The 17,067-nt window shown below is 46.5% G+C and overlaps 1 protein-coding gene across 1 annotated transcript in view; it reads left to right on the forward strand.

The window, feature by feature from the left end:
• Positions 1-17,067, forward strand: part of ALG5 (ALG5 dolichyl-phosphate beta-glucosyltransferase) — a 37,012-nt gene that overhangs the window by 5,029 nt on the left and 14,916 nt on the right. Inside the window, exons 2-6 of the mRNA XM_056109388.1 lie at positions 372-543; positions 1,099-1,145; positions 2,550-2,618; positions 7,769-7,861; positions 12,587-12,700. Of these exons, the coding sequence (XP_055965363.1) occupies positions 372-543; positions 1,099-1,145; positions 2,550-2,618; positions 7,769-7,861; positions 12,587-12,700 (495 nt within the window). The remainder of the gene's footprint in view (positions 1-371; positions 544-1,098; positions 1,146-2,549; positions 2,619-7,768; positions 7,862-12,586; positions 12,701-17,067) is intronic.

Consider the following 17,067-nt stretch of genomic DNA (forward strand, 5'->3'; position numbering starts at 1 on the left):
TTGTCTTGCATGTGGTCAATTTGGTTTGATACCCAGCAGAACATGAGCACCGTCAGGTGTGTCCAAAGCACACGCCCACCCCACCCCACTCATGACCACCTCCAAAACTAAAATTAAAGTATTCTAACGTAAGAAATGTAAAACAGGGCTGGAGAGATTATACAGTGGGTTGGATGCTCTTGCACACAGCCAACCTCGCTTTCATCCCCAGCATCCCCAGGGCCCCTCAGCCCACCAGGCATGACAGCTGAGTACAGTGCCAGGAGTAAACCTAGAGTATTGCTAGTTGTGGTCCAAAGACCAAAACAGAACAACAGAAAGAAATCAAAACATGGATCAGCATAGTAATGTCTGCACATGTCTGCTTATAGGTTTCCTTTATTGCGTTTATAACTGCTGGAGAAATGCCCCGCCTTCATCGACATGAACAAGAGAAGTTCTTCTTAAACACCAAAGGCCAGAAGGAAACTTTGCCCAGCATATGGGACTCACCTACCAAACAGCTCTCTGTTATCGTGCCTTCCTACAACGAAGAAAAACGGTGTAAGCCCTATTTGACGTTGGGAGAAAGGGGCAACTTGGGAAGAAAGGGAATGGAAAGTGTTAGACTTCATTGCCGCTGCCAGAACATTAAGGGCTGTGCTGTGATGAGTGCGCAGTTGGTAGCTGTTGTTCAGAAGGGGGAGACAGATACTAGCCCTGAAGGAAAGGCGCGGCATCGTGAAGTGGTAGGCCGGGAGTGTTCCAGGCACTGGTGGGCAGGATGTGCTCAAAGGTGGGAATGGATACTGGGGAAAGTTCCGGAGAGTCTTGTCGAGAGTATTTAGATCAGGGGCCGGAGCAATAATACAGCGGGTAGGGCATTTGTCATGCATACAGCCGGCCCGGGTTCAATCCCCAGCATCCCCATATGGACCCCCAAGCAGCACCAGGAGTAATTCCTAAGTGCAGAGTCAGGAGTAACACCTGAGCATTGCTGAGCGTGAGACCAAAAAGAAAAAAAGAATATTTAGATCACTTTCTTATATAAGTTGAGTGCTAGGATGCTTAAAATCATTTTCAGAAGCAAGTTTTAATATCTTTTTTTTTCCCCCTAAGTGCCTATAATGATGGATGAAGCTCTGGACTACCTAGAGAACAGACAGGTACCACGTTTTCTCCTTCACCCTAATCTCTGCAACTAAAACTGCTCACCCAGTATGGGCCAGGGATGTGGCTCCATTGTTAGGGCATGTGCCTGGCATGTGGTGATCCCTAGCTGTGCATGGATCTCTGAAGACCACCGGAGGTGGCCCCCACAAATGGTCTTCAGAGATCCATGCACTGCCAGGGATCACCACATGCCAGGCACATGCCCTAACAAGACACTAAACCAAGGCACCAACCCAACCCCCTCCCAGCTCACGGGAGATCCCAGCACCCAGTATCACTGCCTCCAAGGGCAATTGCCTGTGACCCCAGAGTGAACCCAAAAGGCTGAGTTCCGTTTTTCTTTTTTTTGTTTTTAATTTATTTTTTAATAGAATTACAGTGAGATGCACAGTTCCAAAGTTGTTCATGATTGGGTTTCAGTCATGCAATGCACCAACACGCATCCTTTCACCAGTGTATATTTCCCAGCACCAGTGGCCCCAGTTTCCTTCCCGCCCACCCCCCACATGCACACCTGCCCTATGGCTGGCTTTCTCTCTCTCTCTCTCTCTCTCTCTCAAATTTTCATTTTTCTTAATGTTCTTCTAATCTGTTTTTATCCTTGCATGCCTCATAATTTTAAATTAAGTGACTGTCTGCAATCTTTATATGCTTGTATACATCATATACTATCATACATGTTTTCAAAAAGTCATTTTTGTGACTTTTTACAAAAGATGTCTGTTTGGGAAAGACATAATAGGGTGATGTTGGTTTTTTCGGATGTGTCCTCTTCTTTCCCTGCATAGTGAGAAAGAATTAGTTATGTTACTCTTTGGGTACCAGTTGCTCTTCAAATTCTCTTGGAGAGTTTGAAAAAATAAAAGTAAATTTTGGGATTGATTTTTTTTTTTCTCCCTTAGAAAATTTCTGTTCTGATTTACTTTGATTTTAGAGTTTGTGGTGTAACGTGGTGGTGGAGGATTCCCAAAAGATGGGAGATGTCTTTGCTACTCAGAAATTAAAGGGGAAGAGAACTGAGACATTATATTCACAGCTGGTACCACTTTCTGTTTCCTCTTTTCTTCACTCATGTGGACCAGGAACATTTGCTCTTTGGGGAGATGTTAACGTGGCCATAAGCTGGGAATAGTGCAGCCAGGTTAGATCCCCAACTTGAGACTTCATGAGCTCTTTTCTTTGGCTCCTTGGGGCTCCTTGGATGTGCTCTGCAACACCAGCTGCTCTACCTGAGGACATGGAACTGGGCAGCCCCCGGGAGAATGTGGGCTTATTTTCAGTTATCTCTACATGCATCAATAATAAAGCAGTTGTTTTGTAAGTTCCTTACAGTTTCACGATAGAATTCTTGGCAGCCGATGGTCCAAATCATAGTACTTTATTTTGGCTTCTTGCAGAAACAAGATCCTGCGTTCACTTATGAAGTGATAGTTGTTGATGATGGTAGCAAAGATGAGACTTCAAAGGTAAGTTGGTCACCTTGTTTTCAGAAATTACCAGCAGTAGGAACTCTAGAATAAATAGCTGGCAGCATATCGAATCTTTTGTCCATTTCCCAGAGAACTCTAAAGCCATGCCCTATCCTTTGCACTGGCTATTGTGAGTAAGAAAAATTAGAGATTTTGTGGATGGGAGAGCTGGAAATGGAGCTGTAGGCCCACCACTCCCTGAGGGTTGCTGGAGCATTCCCTTGACAGCAGAGCCCCCTCCCCTCCAATGCTCACTCTCTGCCAATTCCTGCCTCCTTTTCTCCATCTTCCATTCCAGCTTCTAAAGCAATCATGTCAATAGGAACCATGTCTTCATGTCTGTGCCCTGCGTAGCGAGTGTTGCCTTCAGCACAGAGCCTGTCTAGATTGACCCACTAGAGGTAATGATGTTTGAGAGTGTCAGACTCTCCCTCTTGCATGCCTCGACCTGCCAGGCCCAGCTGTACTAATCTTGTCGTGGTTTGTAAAAATACTACCAGAGGTCTTGTTGAATTCGTTTCCAAGCACCTGCAGGTGTTTAGGTTTAGGAATACTTCACGTTTTCTTCTTTGACATTCATGTGTGCAATCCAAAAAAGTTCAGTGCTGCTCCTAACATTCTTGCTGGTAGACCTTAAATACACAGAGAACTGTCAGTTCACTTGATTATTCATCAGTAATGACTCGTGTTAGTGATGCTTATTAAGTAGCAAGTGTATGCTGAAGGCCAGGTGCTGGTGAACCAAACAAGCACGTGAGCTTGTGCAGGGAGCCTTCGGGTCAGCTAGAGTGTGTGCTGCAGCTCTCAGACTCGAGAAAAGTGGGGCCAGAGGAAAAGCGCTGTGAAGAACTTAGCAGGAACAGGGGGGCGCTGGAGCAATAGAAAAGTGAGTAGGGCCCTTGCCTTGCACGTGGCCGACCTGGGTTCAACCCCCAGCATCCTATGTGGTCCCCCTCCTCTCAATATCAACCGGAGTATTTCCTGAGTGCTGAGCCAGGAGTAACCCTCAACATCACTGAATGGAGCCCAAAAGCTGAGGGAGGGATTAGCATCTGTTCGTTTCTTGAATTTGGAAGTTCTCCTCAATGACATCCTTGAGCCATGAGTTTTGCCACAATCCTTAACTACAACCTAACTGCAACCAATCCCCATCCAGGATTTTTCCTTTCTGTCTGCTTGGAAGAGACCTGCCATTCCCTAGGTTCTCCTGGTCATCGGCCTTCACACTGACACTGGCCCATACCACTGGTGGCTCCTATGACTGTGGCTCGATTGATGCAAATTACTGTAGCACTGTGAGCATGTGAATCGGGGCAGTGCGTGTTGGGCACTTAGCACTTCCCTCAGCCGCATGTCCTTGACTCATCCCCGCTGGATACCAGTGTGCAGGAACAGGCAAGCGCTTCCCTAAGGTGCCAGCAGCTCACAGAGCCCCCATGGCGTGAGGCTTCGCAAACGAGGCTTGGCGCCTCTTGGGAGGTCTCAGCCTCTGTTACCTCTGGCAACAAAGCCTTCCTTGGCCTTAGTGGTGGGGTCAATTGGAGCCCCCCTGGGAAGATTCTAGTCTCATGGAAAGTCCTGAGTCTTTCCCATGCAGCTGGGAATGAGTGAACTAACCCAGATGGTTAGAACAAAAAACCTGGGAGCGAGCACGTCCGGGTGTAGCAGCTGGCGGACTCAAAGGCCTGGTGGCCCGGAAGCACTGGGAGGGCTGGCTTTAGGAGGAGGACGCGCTGGGCTTTGCAGCACGCGTGTGGTAGGAGAGTGCTAACTTCAGTGGCTTGTTACTATGTGAAGGGGGTGGCACGGAAAAGGAACGTTGGGCAGCAGACAGTGGCGCTCACAGGCGCAGCCTCTGCCCAGCAGGGGAGGAACTTTTCCTGAAGGACAGTTCCCGCCCCCACCCCCCTCCGCCCCCAGGCCCTTTGACTTGTGTGTGGAAGTGGCTGTTCTGGATGGATCTGTGAGGGAGAGGAGCATTTGCTCCTGAGGCGGAAAGAAACAAATCTTAAAATGGTATTTAGTAGGCACTTTTTATTTAAAAAACAAAAACAGTTTCCTCTTAGTTGAGTATTTATTGTCTGCCTGTCTTGCTCTGCCCAAAAAAGAAATCTTAGCTATAATTGTCATGAGGAGTTCTGAACTAAAGAGATCAAGACTTGTGTGCAGAATCCTGCACTGGAGAGGTAGCACAGCGGGTGGGGCATATGCCTTGCATGTGACTGACCCAGGTTTGATTTCTGGCATCCCCTAAGGACCCCCAGCCCAGCAGGATAAATTCCTGAGTGCAGAGCTAGGAGTAACCTCTGAGCATCACTGGATGTGACCCAAAAACAAGTTTAAGAAAAAAGAAACCTGTATGCAAAATGCAGTGAAGGAAAGTATTCCTGGGCCTGGCAGTGATAGTACAGCAGGTGGGGGCTTGTCTTGCACGTGACCGACACTGGTTCATCCTTGGCACTACAGATGGTCCCTGCGCCCTCTGGGAGTCATCCTTGAGTGCAAACATCAGGAGTAACCCCTAAACACTGGGTGCGGCCCAAATTTGTTTTTAAGATAAAGGAATATATTTAGTTACAAGACACCAGAGAACTAAGCACTCATGAATCTCTGTTCCTAAGTAATGAGCTTGTGATGGTCAAGCTGGGAGGAAGCTAGAAAGTTTCCCTGTGGTCACGCAGGTGGAGCGCAACGGGGTCTGTTCCTTCAGAGCCAGACGGAAGGAGCCACTTTATTTAGTCAATAAAGTTTCCTTGAACTCATTCAACTACTTGGCCAGTGGCTTTAGCATCCGAGTTCTGGAGTTTTGTGATGGATGTTCAATTTCATGCCATTCAAGAACAAGCATCTGCAAGTCAGATGTTCTCCCAGTAGAGCTGTCTGAGCTGTTCCCATGGGTGGTAGACCTCGCCTGCTGGTGGTACTGAAATGCAGCGCCAGGCTCCTCTCTGCTGCAGGGAGGTTGCACCCGCTACTGGAAGCGCGCATGGGCAGAGCACAGGGTTTGAAGTCAGCGGGAGGCAGCTGGTGGGAGGAGAGGAGCTAAAGGGCCCTGGCTGTCTCGGACACTCCTTCAGCGACCCCAGAGCCCAGGATGTCTAGGCGTTGTGTCGGGAGTTGGCTCAGCGTTGGGCAATCACCTTTCTGCAGCCACATGTTTATCGTTTGGGTACCTTCCCTCCTTCATCCCTGAGTGCCCAGGCCCGCCCACATTACGTGTCCTGAAGCCCTGCATGACAACCAGGATATTAAGAATTATTTTGTCGGCCCTCTCCTTTTTGACTGAGGGTGGATGTCATTACCAGGACTTCACGTTCTCCCACAAACCTGCCTTAGCGTTTTCGAGCCAGGAGCTCGGTCGCATGACCTGCAAAGAGGTCTGGAAAAGTGCTGGCTAAAAGGATTTAGATCAATTCTGATTCAGCTATGAGGACTGCACTCATAGTTGCTAATTCAAGTTTAGGGCCATAAGAGGGAGGAAGGAGGCGTTTGCTGAGTACGCCGCTAATTTGTCTTTTTGTTTGTTTGTTCCATACCTAATGTTCAGGGCTTATTCGCTGCGTGCTTGGGGCAGGCGTGGGAGGCCAAAGGGTTCCAGGGATCAAACTGGGTTGGCGTCGTGCAAGGCTAGCGTCTTACCTGCTGTACTGTCTCTTTGGTCCTCATCACAGTGCTTTGGTAGAAATGTGTACAAAAGACTTGACTGCAGTTGTTGACTATGATTTAGCACTAGAAACAGGACTCTGCCTCTATGACTCACTGCCTTGTGGGAAAGAACTGCAGTTACATTATGGGACAAGTGACAGGACAGTTGAACAGGAAAATGCCTTGGGAGCACTTGATGTCCAATGGTTCTTTCCTAGAGGAAGCAGAGGCAGGACATAGAAGCTCAAAAGAAGTGTTGGGCTCTGCCATAAGCTAATCTGACACGGGTGCAGTTCGCAGATGGAAACTTCACAGCCTCCTGTATGAGTGTCAAAGGCAGAATAGGTTCCATTGGCAAAAAGAGGTCAGATAGAAAGGTGATGTGATGTGGAGGGCTAGGGCACAAGTACAGTGGGAGGGCATTAGCCTTGCACGTAGCCGACCCAGGCCGACCTGAGTTCTATTTCCTCCGCCCCTCTCAGAGAGCCCAGCAAGATACCGAGAGTATCTCGCCCGCACGGCAAAGCCTGGCAAGCTCCCCGAGACAAACAAACAAACACTATCCTCCCATTGTTCATTGATTTGCTCATGCAGGCCCAGTAACGTCTCCATTTTTGAGACGTCTTGTTACTGCTGGAGCGATAGCACAGCAGTAGGGCGTTTGCCTTGCGCGCAGCCAGCCCGGGTTCAATTCCTCCGCCCCTCTCCTAGAGCCTGGCAAGCTACCGAGAGTATTCAGTATGCCAAACACAGGAACAAGAAGTCTCACAATGGAGACGTTTCTGGGCCCACTCGAGCAAATCGATGAACAACGGGAGGACAGTGTTTGTTTGTTGTTACTGTGTTTGGCATATTGAATATGTCACGGGTAGCTTGCCAGGCTTTGCAGTGCAGGAGAGATAGTCTCGGTAGCTTGCTATCGCTCCAGCCCATTTATATACATATATAAGATTTAAGAATCTTTTTTTCGAGCACATTTGACCCTGAGGAGCCCATGGTTAGGGAGAGATTGAAGAGGAAAAGGGATATTTGCTGTGGATATTTGCTAAGAGGGAAATTTGAGAGAAGATGGGGGAGGGGGGCAGAAGTTCAGGCTTCAGGTCACCTCTCTGGGTTTGAGTATCACTGGTTGCTGACAAGTATACACACCTTCAGCACTCGGGACCCCAACCACAACTTCAGGAGTTGGTTAGCACAGTTACTTTGTCCAGCAGCCCAGTAACTCTCTACTCATCTGCCTAAAAGACAATAATACAGTTGTATTATTTCTGTTCGGATGATTCCTCTGCAAGAAATGACATCATCTTAGAACACCAGTAGGTTACATTTTGATATTCCAGAGGAATTCATCAACTCCTCTGGAATGTCAAAATTCTGTGTATAATCTAGTCATTGGAAAGACAGCTGATACAGTATTATTTAAGTTCAAATGAGAAAACAGTTTTATACCCCTTTTGTAGAATGCAAATTAATTTCATTCTACTTTCATATGATCTGAACAGGTTGCTTTTAAGTATTGCCTGAAATATGGAAGTGACAAAGTACGAGTGATAACGCTGGTGAAGAACCGTGGGAAGGGTGGAGCAATTAAGATGGTAAGACCTGGTTTCAACATTTTCATCTAAAGTAGAGGTTTATTGAAAAACTTCTTTTCGCAGACTAGAAATGCCAGTATTTCAAGTTGTTGGCTAATTACTTTAGTAAGTCATATATATATATATATATATATGCATATATACTTCACTTAATCACTTAACTTCCCATTAGTCGTCGATTTGCTCAAGCGGGCGCCAGTAATGTCTCCATTTGTCCTTGTCACGTGCTAGTGTAGCCCAATGGCATCTGTTCGCACTGGGAACATGAAGAGCCTCAAACCAATCGTTCATGATCTTGACGAAGAAGTCTGACCATCTGGTAGGTGGGCGGCCACGCGATCTTTTGACATCACGTGGAATCCAGTCAGTAACAACTCTAGTCCAGCGGTCGTCTTTAAATCTCATTACATGACCAGCCTATCTGATTTTTGACACCTTGGCAAATGAGACGGCATCCCTGATTCTTAATCGTCGACGGATGTCGGAACTCCGGATTCTTTCTCTCATTTGAGTGAAACGTGATATTCCAAGCATAGCTCTTTCTATTCTTTGGGAGACCTGAATAGCGTTCTCATCCTGTTTGCGTAGGGCCCAGGTCTCTGAGGCGTATGTTAATGCAGGAAGAACAGTGGAATCAAAGAGATGTGCCCGGAGCCGGAGGTTCTTCGTCCTCTTAGCTATTGCTTCGACGTTCTTGAAGGCGTTCCAAGCTGTTCTCTTCCTCCTGCGCAGCTCAGGTGCCAGGTCATTTGTCATGTTGACTTCTCGACCTAGGTAGACATAGCTGTTGCATTCGGAGATGGTAGTTCCGTTGAGAGCGAATGGGGCGTCAGGAACAAGGCTGTTTCTCATAAACATTGTCTTCGTAAGATTCAGCTGTAGTCCTACCTTTCCACACTCACGGTCAAAGTCGGCCAACATTTGTGCCGCTTGGCTGATGTTTGGTGTTATTAAAACAATGTCATCAGCAAAGCGGAGGTGGTGTAGTTGCCGACCATCTATCTTCACTCCCATTCCTTCCCATTCCAGTCGTCGCATGATGTTCTCGAGGGTGGCACTGAAGAGTTTCGGTGAAATGGTATCACCCTGCCGCACCCCTCTCTTGACATCAACGATCACTTCTTTGTAGAATGGTGAGATCCTGGTAGTGAATCCGCAATACAGCTCACGGAGGATCTTGATGTATTGGGCTTGAATGCCCTGATTGGCTAGGGCTTCCATGACCGCTTCCATCTCAACAGAATCAAAGGCCTTCTTTAAATCAATGAACGTTAAACAGAGCGGCATCTTGAACTCCCGAGAAACCTCAATGAGCTTGGTTATCGTGTGGATATGGTCGATGGTGCTGAATCCTTTGCGGAACTCAGGTTGCTCGCATGGTTGTCCTTCATCTAGTGTTCTGCCAATCCTATTTAGGATGACTTGAGTGAACAACTTGTAGATGACAGACAATAGGCAGATCGGGTGATAGTTGCCAATGTCATGGATGTCTCCCTTCTTGAACAGTAGTACGGTCCTGCTGGTTTTCCATTGGGACGGAACCTTGCATTCAGACAGGTAGCGAGTGAAGAGCCGAGCCAGTGTATTGATGAGTACTGACGGCAGGTTCTTCAGGTGTTCAGGTCTGACCTTGTCTGGGCCGGGTGCTGTTTGTTTCTTTACCGACGAAATGGCGTGTCGGATTTCGGAAGGGAGAACGTTGGGAACGACATATCCATCCTGTGGAATTTGGTATGTCGGCAAGTGGACATGGCTATCGACATGGCTATCGAAGAGATTTGGATAATCTTCTCCATTGCCGTTCTGGAGGATGTGATGGATCCATCAGGACGTCGGAGGGCAGTCATCTTGGTCTTGTAGTTGGCGAAGGACAGGCGGGTGTTCCGAATACTTTTCCCAGCTTCTGCCGCATCTACCAGTACTTCTGCTCTTCTCTCTTTGAGGTCTTCCTTGATTGCATCTCTGCACTGCTTTGCGAGCTCGGGAGCTTGCGGTTGCCTGAGGCATGCGCCAAACCACGATGGCGAATTAGCTCAAGAGTTTTCGAAGACAGGCGTTTTTTGTGGCTACCTCTCTCTTGGCGTTCCTCGCACATTCATGGAGGTGCTGAACCAGTCGATCCCATTCCAGTCGTCGCATGATGTTCTCGAGGGTGGCACTGAAGAGTTTTGGTGAAATGGTATCACCCATCAATGTTCGTCAATGTTGTCAACAATGGCATCTTCCCATGTTGCCGCAATAGTGCCAAAGAGTTCCCAGTTGGTGGTCGTTCTGGGAGTTCTCTTTTTGAACTTTGCAGCCCTTTCTCCCCACTCTGTGAAGTAGAATTTTGCACGAAGGAGACGGTGGTCCGATCCCGTTCGAAATTTTGGGACAACAGCGACATCGGTCAGGCAAAACCGTCGATTGAATATGATGTGGTCTATTTCGTTGTGGAATCGTCCACCGGGAGACTCCCATGTCCAACGTTTAGATTCTGCCTTCTGGAACTGTGAGTTACCATGGATGGTCCTGGTCAACATGATGAACTCAGACAGTCTCTCACCCTGTTCGTTCCATTCTAGGCCATGTGTCCCGATGTGAAGTTCTTCAGCTGATCTTCTCGGTCCTATCTTGGCATTAAAATCACCCACAATGATCTTGTAGAAGGTGTGGTCTTCTTTATAGAACTTCTCCAGCTCCATGTAGAACTTCTCGATTTCTCTTTCATCATAATGAGATGTTGGTGCGTAGACAACGAAGATAGAAACTGCAGGCAATGAGCCACATCTATTCAAATGTAAACGTCCGATTCGGGTTGTTAGGCATTCGAATGAATCAATGCTCTTGGCCAAGTTTGTGTTGACAAGGACACCGATGCCTCCGACACCTCTTTTATCACATGTTCTGAGGAACAATTCTTCTCCAGTGTCGAAAACGGCATGGTGAGATTCGTGCCTTCTTAGTCTCAGTCAGACCAATGATGTCGTACTTGATCATTTGCGCTTGTACCATTAGGTCCTCGATGGATGCATCTGATGCTAGCGTACGTGCATTGAAAGTACAGACGATCATTTTTGTCTCCCTTCGTTGTGGCAGCCTAGTTCGGCCTTGAGGTTTTGTCGGCCTCTCCTTTCTCATCCTTCTCAGTGCTGCCATGTCGGTGAAGCCTTCAGGGTCAGATGAATGAGACCAGTTGTAGTTACTGGTTTTGGCATATCAAATACACAACGGATAGCTTGCCAGGCTCTTCCGTGCGGGCGGAATACTCTCGGTAGCTTGCCAGTCTTATATATACATATATATATATATTTAGCTCTGAATCTAGGGCTGGAGTGATAGCACAGCGGTAGGGAGTTCACCTTGCATGCGGTCGACCCGGGTTCAATTCCTCCGCCCCTCTCGGAGAGCCCAGCAAGCTACTGAGAATATCCCGCCTGCATGACAGAGCCTGGCAAGCTCCCTGTGGCGTATTCGATATGCCAAAAACAGTAACAACAGGTCTCACAATGGAGACGTTACTGGTGCTCGCTCAAGCAAATTGATGAACAAGGAGGACAGTGCTACAGTGCTACAGTTAGATCTGATCTGGAATATGTAATATTTGTAACATATTGGGTGATTTGGAAAATGTGTTTGTCTTTTTTTCCTTTGCTGTTGGGCCATAACCAGCAGTGCCAAGGGGCTGTTTTGGCTCTGTGCTTTAGGGACCTCCCAGTGGCACTTGGGGGCCAGTATGGTGCTGGGGATCTAACTCGGGCTCCTCCATGCAAACGCACGTGCTCAGACTGCTGCGCTCAACCTCTCAACCCCAGAAGTGCATTATCATAAAGGAACTGAGAGGCGTCTAACGCTACACGTAGTTTGTGGCAGAGTCATATAACACTGTGATTGTATTTATTTTTTGTGCTGTGCTTGAACCCGAGGCTTCACACATGCACGGCATGTGCTCTACACTGAACCACCGTTGTTTTGGGGGGTTTTTGGTTTTGGGTTTTTTTTTTTTTTTGGTTAATTAGATTTTTTTTAACAATTTACAAAATGCTTTTGTATGTTTTAAGTTTTACCTATGTAATAGCACTGTGCAAAAGATTCAGTGTGAACTAAAGTGAGTCTGATACTGGTATCTTTTGAGATATTTGTGCAAAATGTGCATAAGTTTAATCTTAATGTACATTCAAAGTAGTCTCTGGCCCTTTTAAGCGTCTCATGAGATGATAGGAATAATATATGCACATTTGTAGTATATGTGATAGGTATTTTGTATTTTTCTAACAATTATAGAATATTTTTAATTTTCCAAACTTGCCTGGAGCGATAGCACAGCGGTAGGGCGTTTGCCTTGCACGCAGCCAGCATGGCTGACCCGAGTTCGATTCCTCTGCCCCTCGCGGAGAGCCCGGCAAGCTACCAAGAGTATCTCGCCCTCACGGCAGAGCCTGGCAAGCTCCCCGTGACGTATTCGATATGCCAAACACAGTAACAACAAAGTCTCCAGTGGAGACGTTACTGGGCCCGCACGAGCTTTACTTTTTATTATAATAAGTTTTCTCAGGCATCAATATAGAGATACATTTGGGAAATTCTTATCATTATAATTTAGGAAACTTGAGCCCTCTTTCTGCCATTTCATACCAATGTTTCACTCATGGGATTTTTAAGTAAAGCAGAACATATATGCTGTTGAATTTATACTTAATCTTAATATCAAAACCAATTTTCTTTTAATTGAAAATTTTATTACAGGGTATCTTCAGTTCTCGAGGAGAAAAAATCCTTATGGCAGATGCTGATGGAGCCACAAAGTTTCCAGATATTGAGAAGCTAGAAAAAGGATTGAATGATCTACAACCTTGGCCTGTAAGTAAAAGAATATAGTTTAAATGTTAGTCAAACAAGGGGCTGGAGCAATAGTACAGCTGGTTATGTGCTTGCCTTGCGTGCAGCCAACCCTGGTTCAATCCCCACATCCATATGGTCCCCTGCACACTGCAGGAGTGATTCCTGAGTGCAGAGCCAGGAGTGTCCCTTGAGCATTGCCAGGTGTGCCCTCCCCCCCATGCACTGCACTGTAGCACTGTCCTCCCGTTGTTCACAATTTGCTGGAGCGGGCACCAGTAACTTCTCACAACAAATTGTGAGACTTGTTGTTACTGTGTTTGGCATATCGAATACATCACGGGTAGCTTGCCAGGCTTTGCCGTGCGGGCGAGATCCTCTCGGTAGCTTGCTGGGCTCTCCAAGAGCGGCAGAGGAATCGGGTTGGCCCTGTTGGCTGTGTGCAAGGCAAACGCCCTACCCGCTGTGCTATCACTCAGCCCTCCCCCCCACACACAAAAAAAAAGGCCAGACAAGAATACAGAGGGTATGAAGTAAGATTAAATGGAATTTGCATATAAGTTCAAAAATCAAAGGTGGGAGATAGTATGGAATTCCCACTCACACCCCAGAAATGTGCATCATTTTGTTATAAACATTTCAGTAAGTATCTAACATTTTCTAAAATCTCTCTGACAGTTACTTATTTCGATATTCTTGCCATCTCTCTTTTTAGATGCAAAACTTCTACATCTATTCTGAATATTCAGCTCAGACTTTCTCCTAAAAACTTAGATCAGGGCCAGAGAGATAACGTAAGGGGCTGGGCAGCGCAGTGTGCTCTGCATGCATGAGGCCAAGGTTTGATCCCTGGCACCACACCGTCATCTGAGTACCACGGGGTCTGGCCCAAAATCCAAAAATAAGAATCAAATAAATGCTTCAACCACCTCAAGATCCTTAGACTTCCAGGCATGTTTGTGAAGTGACAATTTGGGGAGCTAACTTAAAGGGCTTAAATACAGCACCAGGTTTGGTCGTCACCCCCACCCCCACCCCACCCCCCAGCATCTTATTACTAGCCTGAGCAGTGAACTATCCGACTGCACATCCAGGTCTTAGTTGGTGGGGATGAGCCCCAGGCCCCCAGAATAGCATCTAAACAAAGCTTGGGAAACCCCACATCCCCGCCCCTCCCCCCTGCGCCCCCCAAGAGCAAAAACAGTTGTGAAGATAAGAATTCAGCAATGTAGGTTTTTGGGGGATAGATGGCAGAACAGCAGAATATTATTGAAAGACCAGTTATAGAAAGAACAACAAATTGAGGGCCCAAATAAGATCAATAAATAAAACTATCTAAAACCAAATGTTTTGTAGCTGTTAAAATAATCTCCTTTTGTTTAGCGCAAAAGCCAAAAGGAGAAAGAGTTAAACACACAAAACCCATTAAACCCAAACCACCCTAACTAGAAGACTTGCTATAAAAATTCACCTTCTGGGGCTGGAGCAGTAGTACAATGGGTAAGACCTTTGCCTCAAGAACTAACCGTAGGCCGTAACCCCTGAGCATCACTGGATGTGGCCCCAAAACAACAACAACAGCAACAGAAACCCCTCACAGTTCTATGCTGTTTCCTGGAAATATTTGTGTCTTTGTGGTTCTGAAATATTCTCTTTCTTTCTTACTGTTCCCCACAGCAGGGTGCTTTTGTTTCATTTTGTTTTTTCCTCTGATGCCCCCAGCAGAGCCAGGGCAGGGAGTCCCCATAGGAAGCTTCGCAGGTGTGCGTGGTGGGGTGGTGCAGGCCTGCCCGTGGGGGTTCAGCCCAGTGGTTCAGAGCCGCTCAGGCCCCACTGGGCTCAAGGCCGCCGGCCACACCAGGGCCACGCATCGAAGCAGGTTGGGGAGGGGAGGAGAGGCGGAGACACACGCTGCAGTGCCCCAGACTCTGGGTCTGGCGCGCGCCTGCCTTGTGCTCTGCAGTTTGAGCTACTTTTTTGGCCCCTAGAAGTGTTTTGCTTTTTTACAATACTAAGTTAACTAGTATAATTTACAAGAATTCGTTCTGAAAATACCATTTTACCTGTGCTGTTTGAATTAATTAAAATCAAATGTTTGGCTCCTTAGTTTTACTGGCCACATTTCAGATCATTATGGTCAGTAAGTACCTTATTGGCGAGCACAGATACTGAGCATTTCCATCGACACCAAAAATTCTGTTGGGCAGTGCTGCATTATACCGTATGGTATGTAACGGGGAGTGGGGGGAGGGAGTAGTTTTTGAACCATACCCAGCTGCACTCAGGGATCCAACCCGATCGGCTGCATGCAAGGCCAGTGCCTACCCACAGTGCTCTCTCTTCAGCCCCAATGATGTGAAATTATTATTGGATATGTCACATGCTCATCTATCTAAAAAGGAATTCCTTCTTTTGTTTTTGTGTTAGTGGGCTGGAGTGATAGCACAGTGGGTAGGGCATTTGCCTTGCATGCGGCTGACCCAGGTTCAATTCCTCCCTCCCTCTCAGAGGGCACGGCAGAACCTGGCAAGCTCCCCGTGGCGTATTCAGTATGCCAAAAACAGTAACAAGTCACAATGGAGACGTCACTGGTGCCCGCTCAAGCAAATCGATGAACAATGGGAGGATAGTGCTACAGGGCTTTGTGCCACACCTAGTCATGTTCAGGCAGGGCTTACTCCTGACTCTGCTCAGGGATTACTCTTGGAGGTTCAGGAATCATGTGGGTGCTGGGGATTGCACCCAGGCTGGCTTTGTACAAGGCAAATGCCCTGTCATCGGAACCATAGCTCCAGCCCCAAAAGGAATTTCTTGACATACTCTTTTTCCTTAGATTCAACTTACTGTATCATTATACTCTGTTAACTTTTAAAGAGCTAAGGCACGTGATTGTAATTAAGCCATTAACTCACAGTCTTGGTTTATAACCTTGCTTTTTTAACTGCAGATTAAAGCCCCATACACACAAAAAAACTATTTTAAAATAAATGTATAATTTATCATCAGTAAATGTTTTATTTTATTTTTTTGTTTTTTTTATTTATTTATCTATTTATTTAAATGTACTTTTTAAATTTATTTATTTATTTAATTTTTTTTTATAATTTATTTCTTTATTGAATCACCGTGGGAAAAGTTACAGAGCTTTCAGGTTTAGGTCTCAGTCATGTAAATATCAAACACATTTCCCTTTACCAATACTTATTTTTAACCGCAAACCCCAATAGAACCCCACCTCCCACCCCTCCCAATTCCTGTGAGGCAGATGAGTTCTGGTTAATACTCTATCTACTTTGACTAGATACATTGTTTCGATAGAAGATGCACCATTATTGTTTAGAGTTTACGACCCCCCCCCCAATCAGATATGCTGAAACAGTGTTGCGAAATGATTTGCTTTCAACAGCTGGGTTTAAGAATAAAATGATGGTTTTGGATTTCTGCTGTTTTACTTATTAACCCTGGAAGTATTTCTATTAAAAGTTAGATAGTTAAGAGATTGGTTTCTGTGCTCTGGAGTCGTGGCCGTGCCGGAGAGCCGCTCGGGGGGTGGGGGGCGGGGGGGCAGCTGGTGACCTCGGTCGGGCGTGAAGGACGGCCCAGAACGCCCCCCTTCCCATGAGGTCCCTGCCGCCCCCACCCCCGGCTCAAACCTGCTATCCACAAGGCTCCCGTGCGGCCGCCATCTTTCTTTCCAGAGAGGCAAATGTTTTATTTTAATGTGACCCAGGGACACATTAAAATTTCTTTTTTTTTTTAGACTTACAAAATTTTTTTTTTGAATTTGTACAATGCTTTGGGGAATATTGTAATTATTTTTCTTTTTTTATTAGTGAAACACCATGAGGTACAGTTATAGACTTACAAATTTTGTGCTTGGGTTTCAGTTATACAATGATCAAGTGCCCATCCCTCCACCAGTGCCTGTCATCCATCACCACGGGTCCCAGCATCCCCCCCACCCCCCATCCCCTCCGTCCCATCCTGCCTCTGTGGCAGGGTATTCCCCCTTGTTCTCTCTCTCTTCTTTTGGGTACTGTGTTTTGCAAGAGAGTCATTGAGTGGCAATCATGTTTGGTCTATAGACTACTTTTAGCATGCTTCTCCCACCCTGGGAGGATCCTCACAGCACCCTTTATTTGGTGCTCTCTTCTCTATCTGAGCTTCTTTTCACCTAGCATGTGTGGCTGGCCTCCAAGTCATGGAGCAAAATTCCTGGTACTAATCTCAGCCATTCCTGGGTATTAGTCTCCCTTTTTGTTGCTTTATGTTCCCCAGATGAATGCAGTCTTTCTGTGTCTATCCCGCTCTTTCTGACTCATTTCGCTTAACATGATACTTTCCATGTAGTACCACTTGTATGTAAATTTCATAACTTCATCTTTTCT

The sequence above is a fragment of the Sorex fumeus genome, unplaced genomic scaffold, assembly GCF_029834395.1.
Source record: "Sorex fumeus unplaced genomic scaffold, SorFum_2.1 ptg000008l, whole genome shotgun sequence".
NCBI classification, from domain to species: Eukaryota; Metazoa; Chordata; class Mammalia; order Eulipotyphla; family Soricidae; genus Sorex; species Sorex fumeus.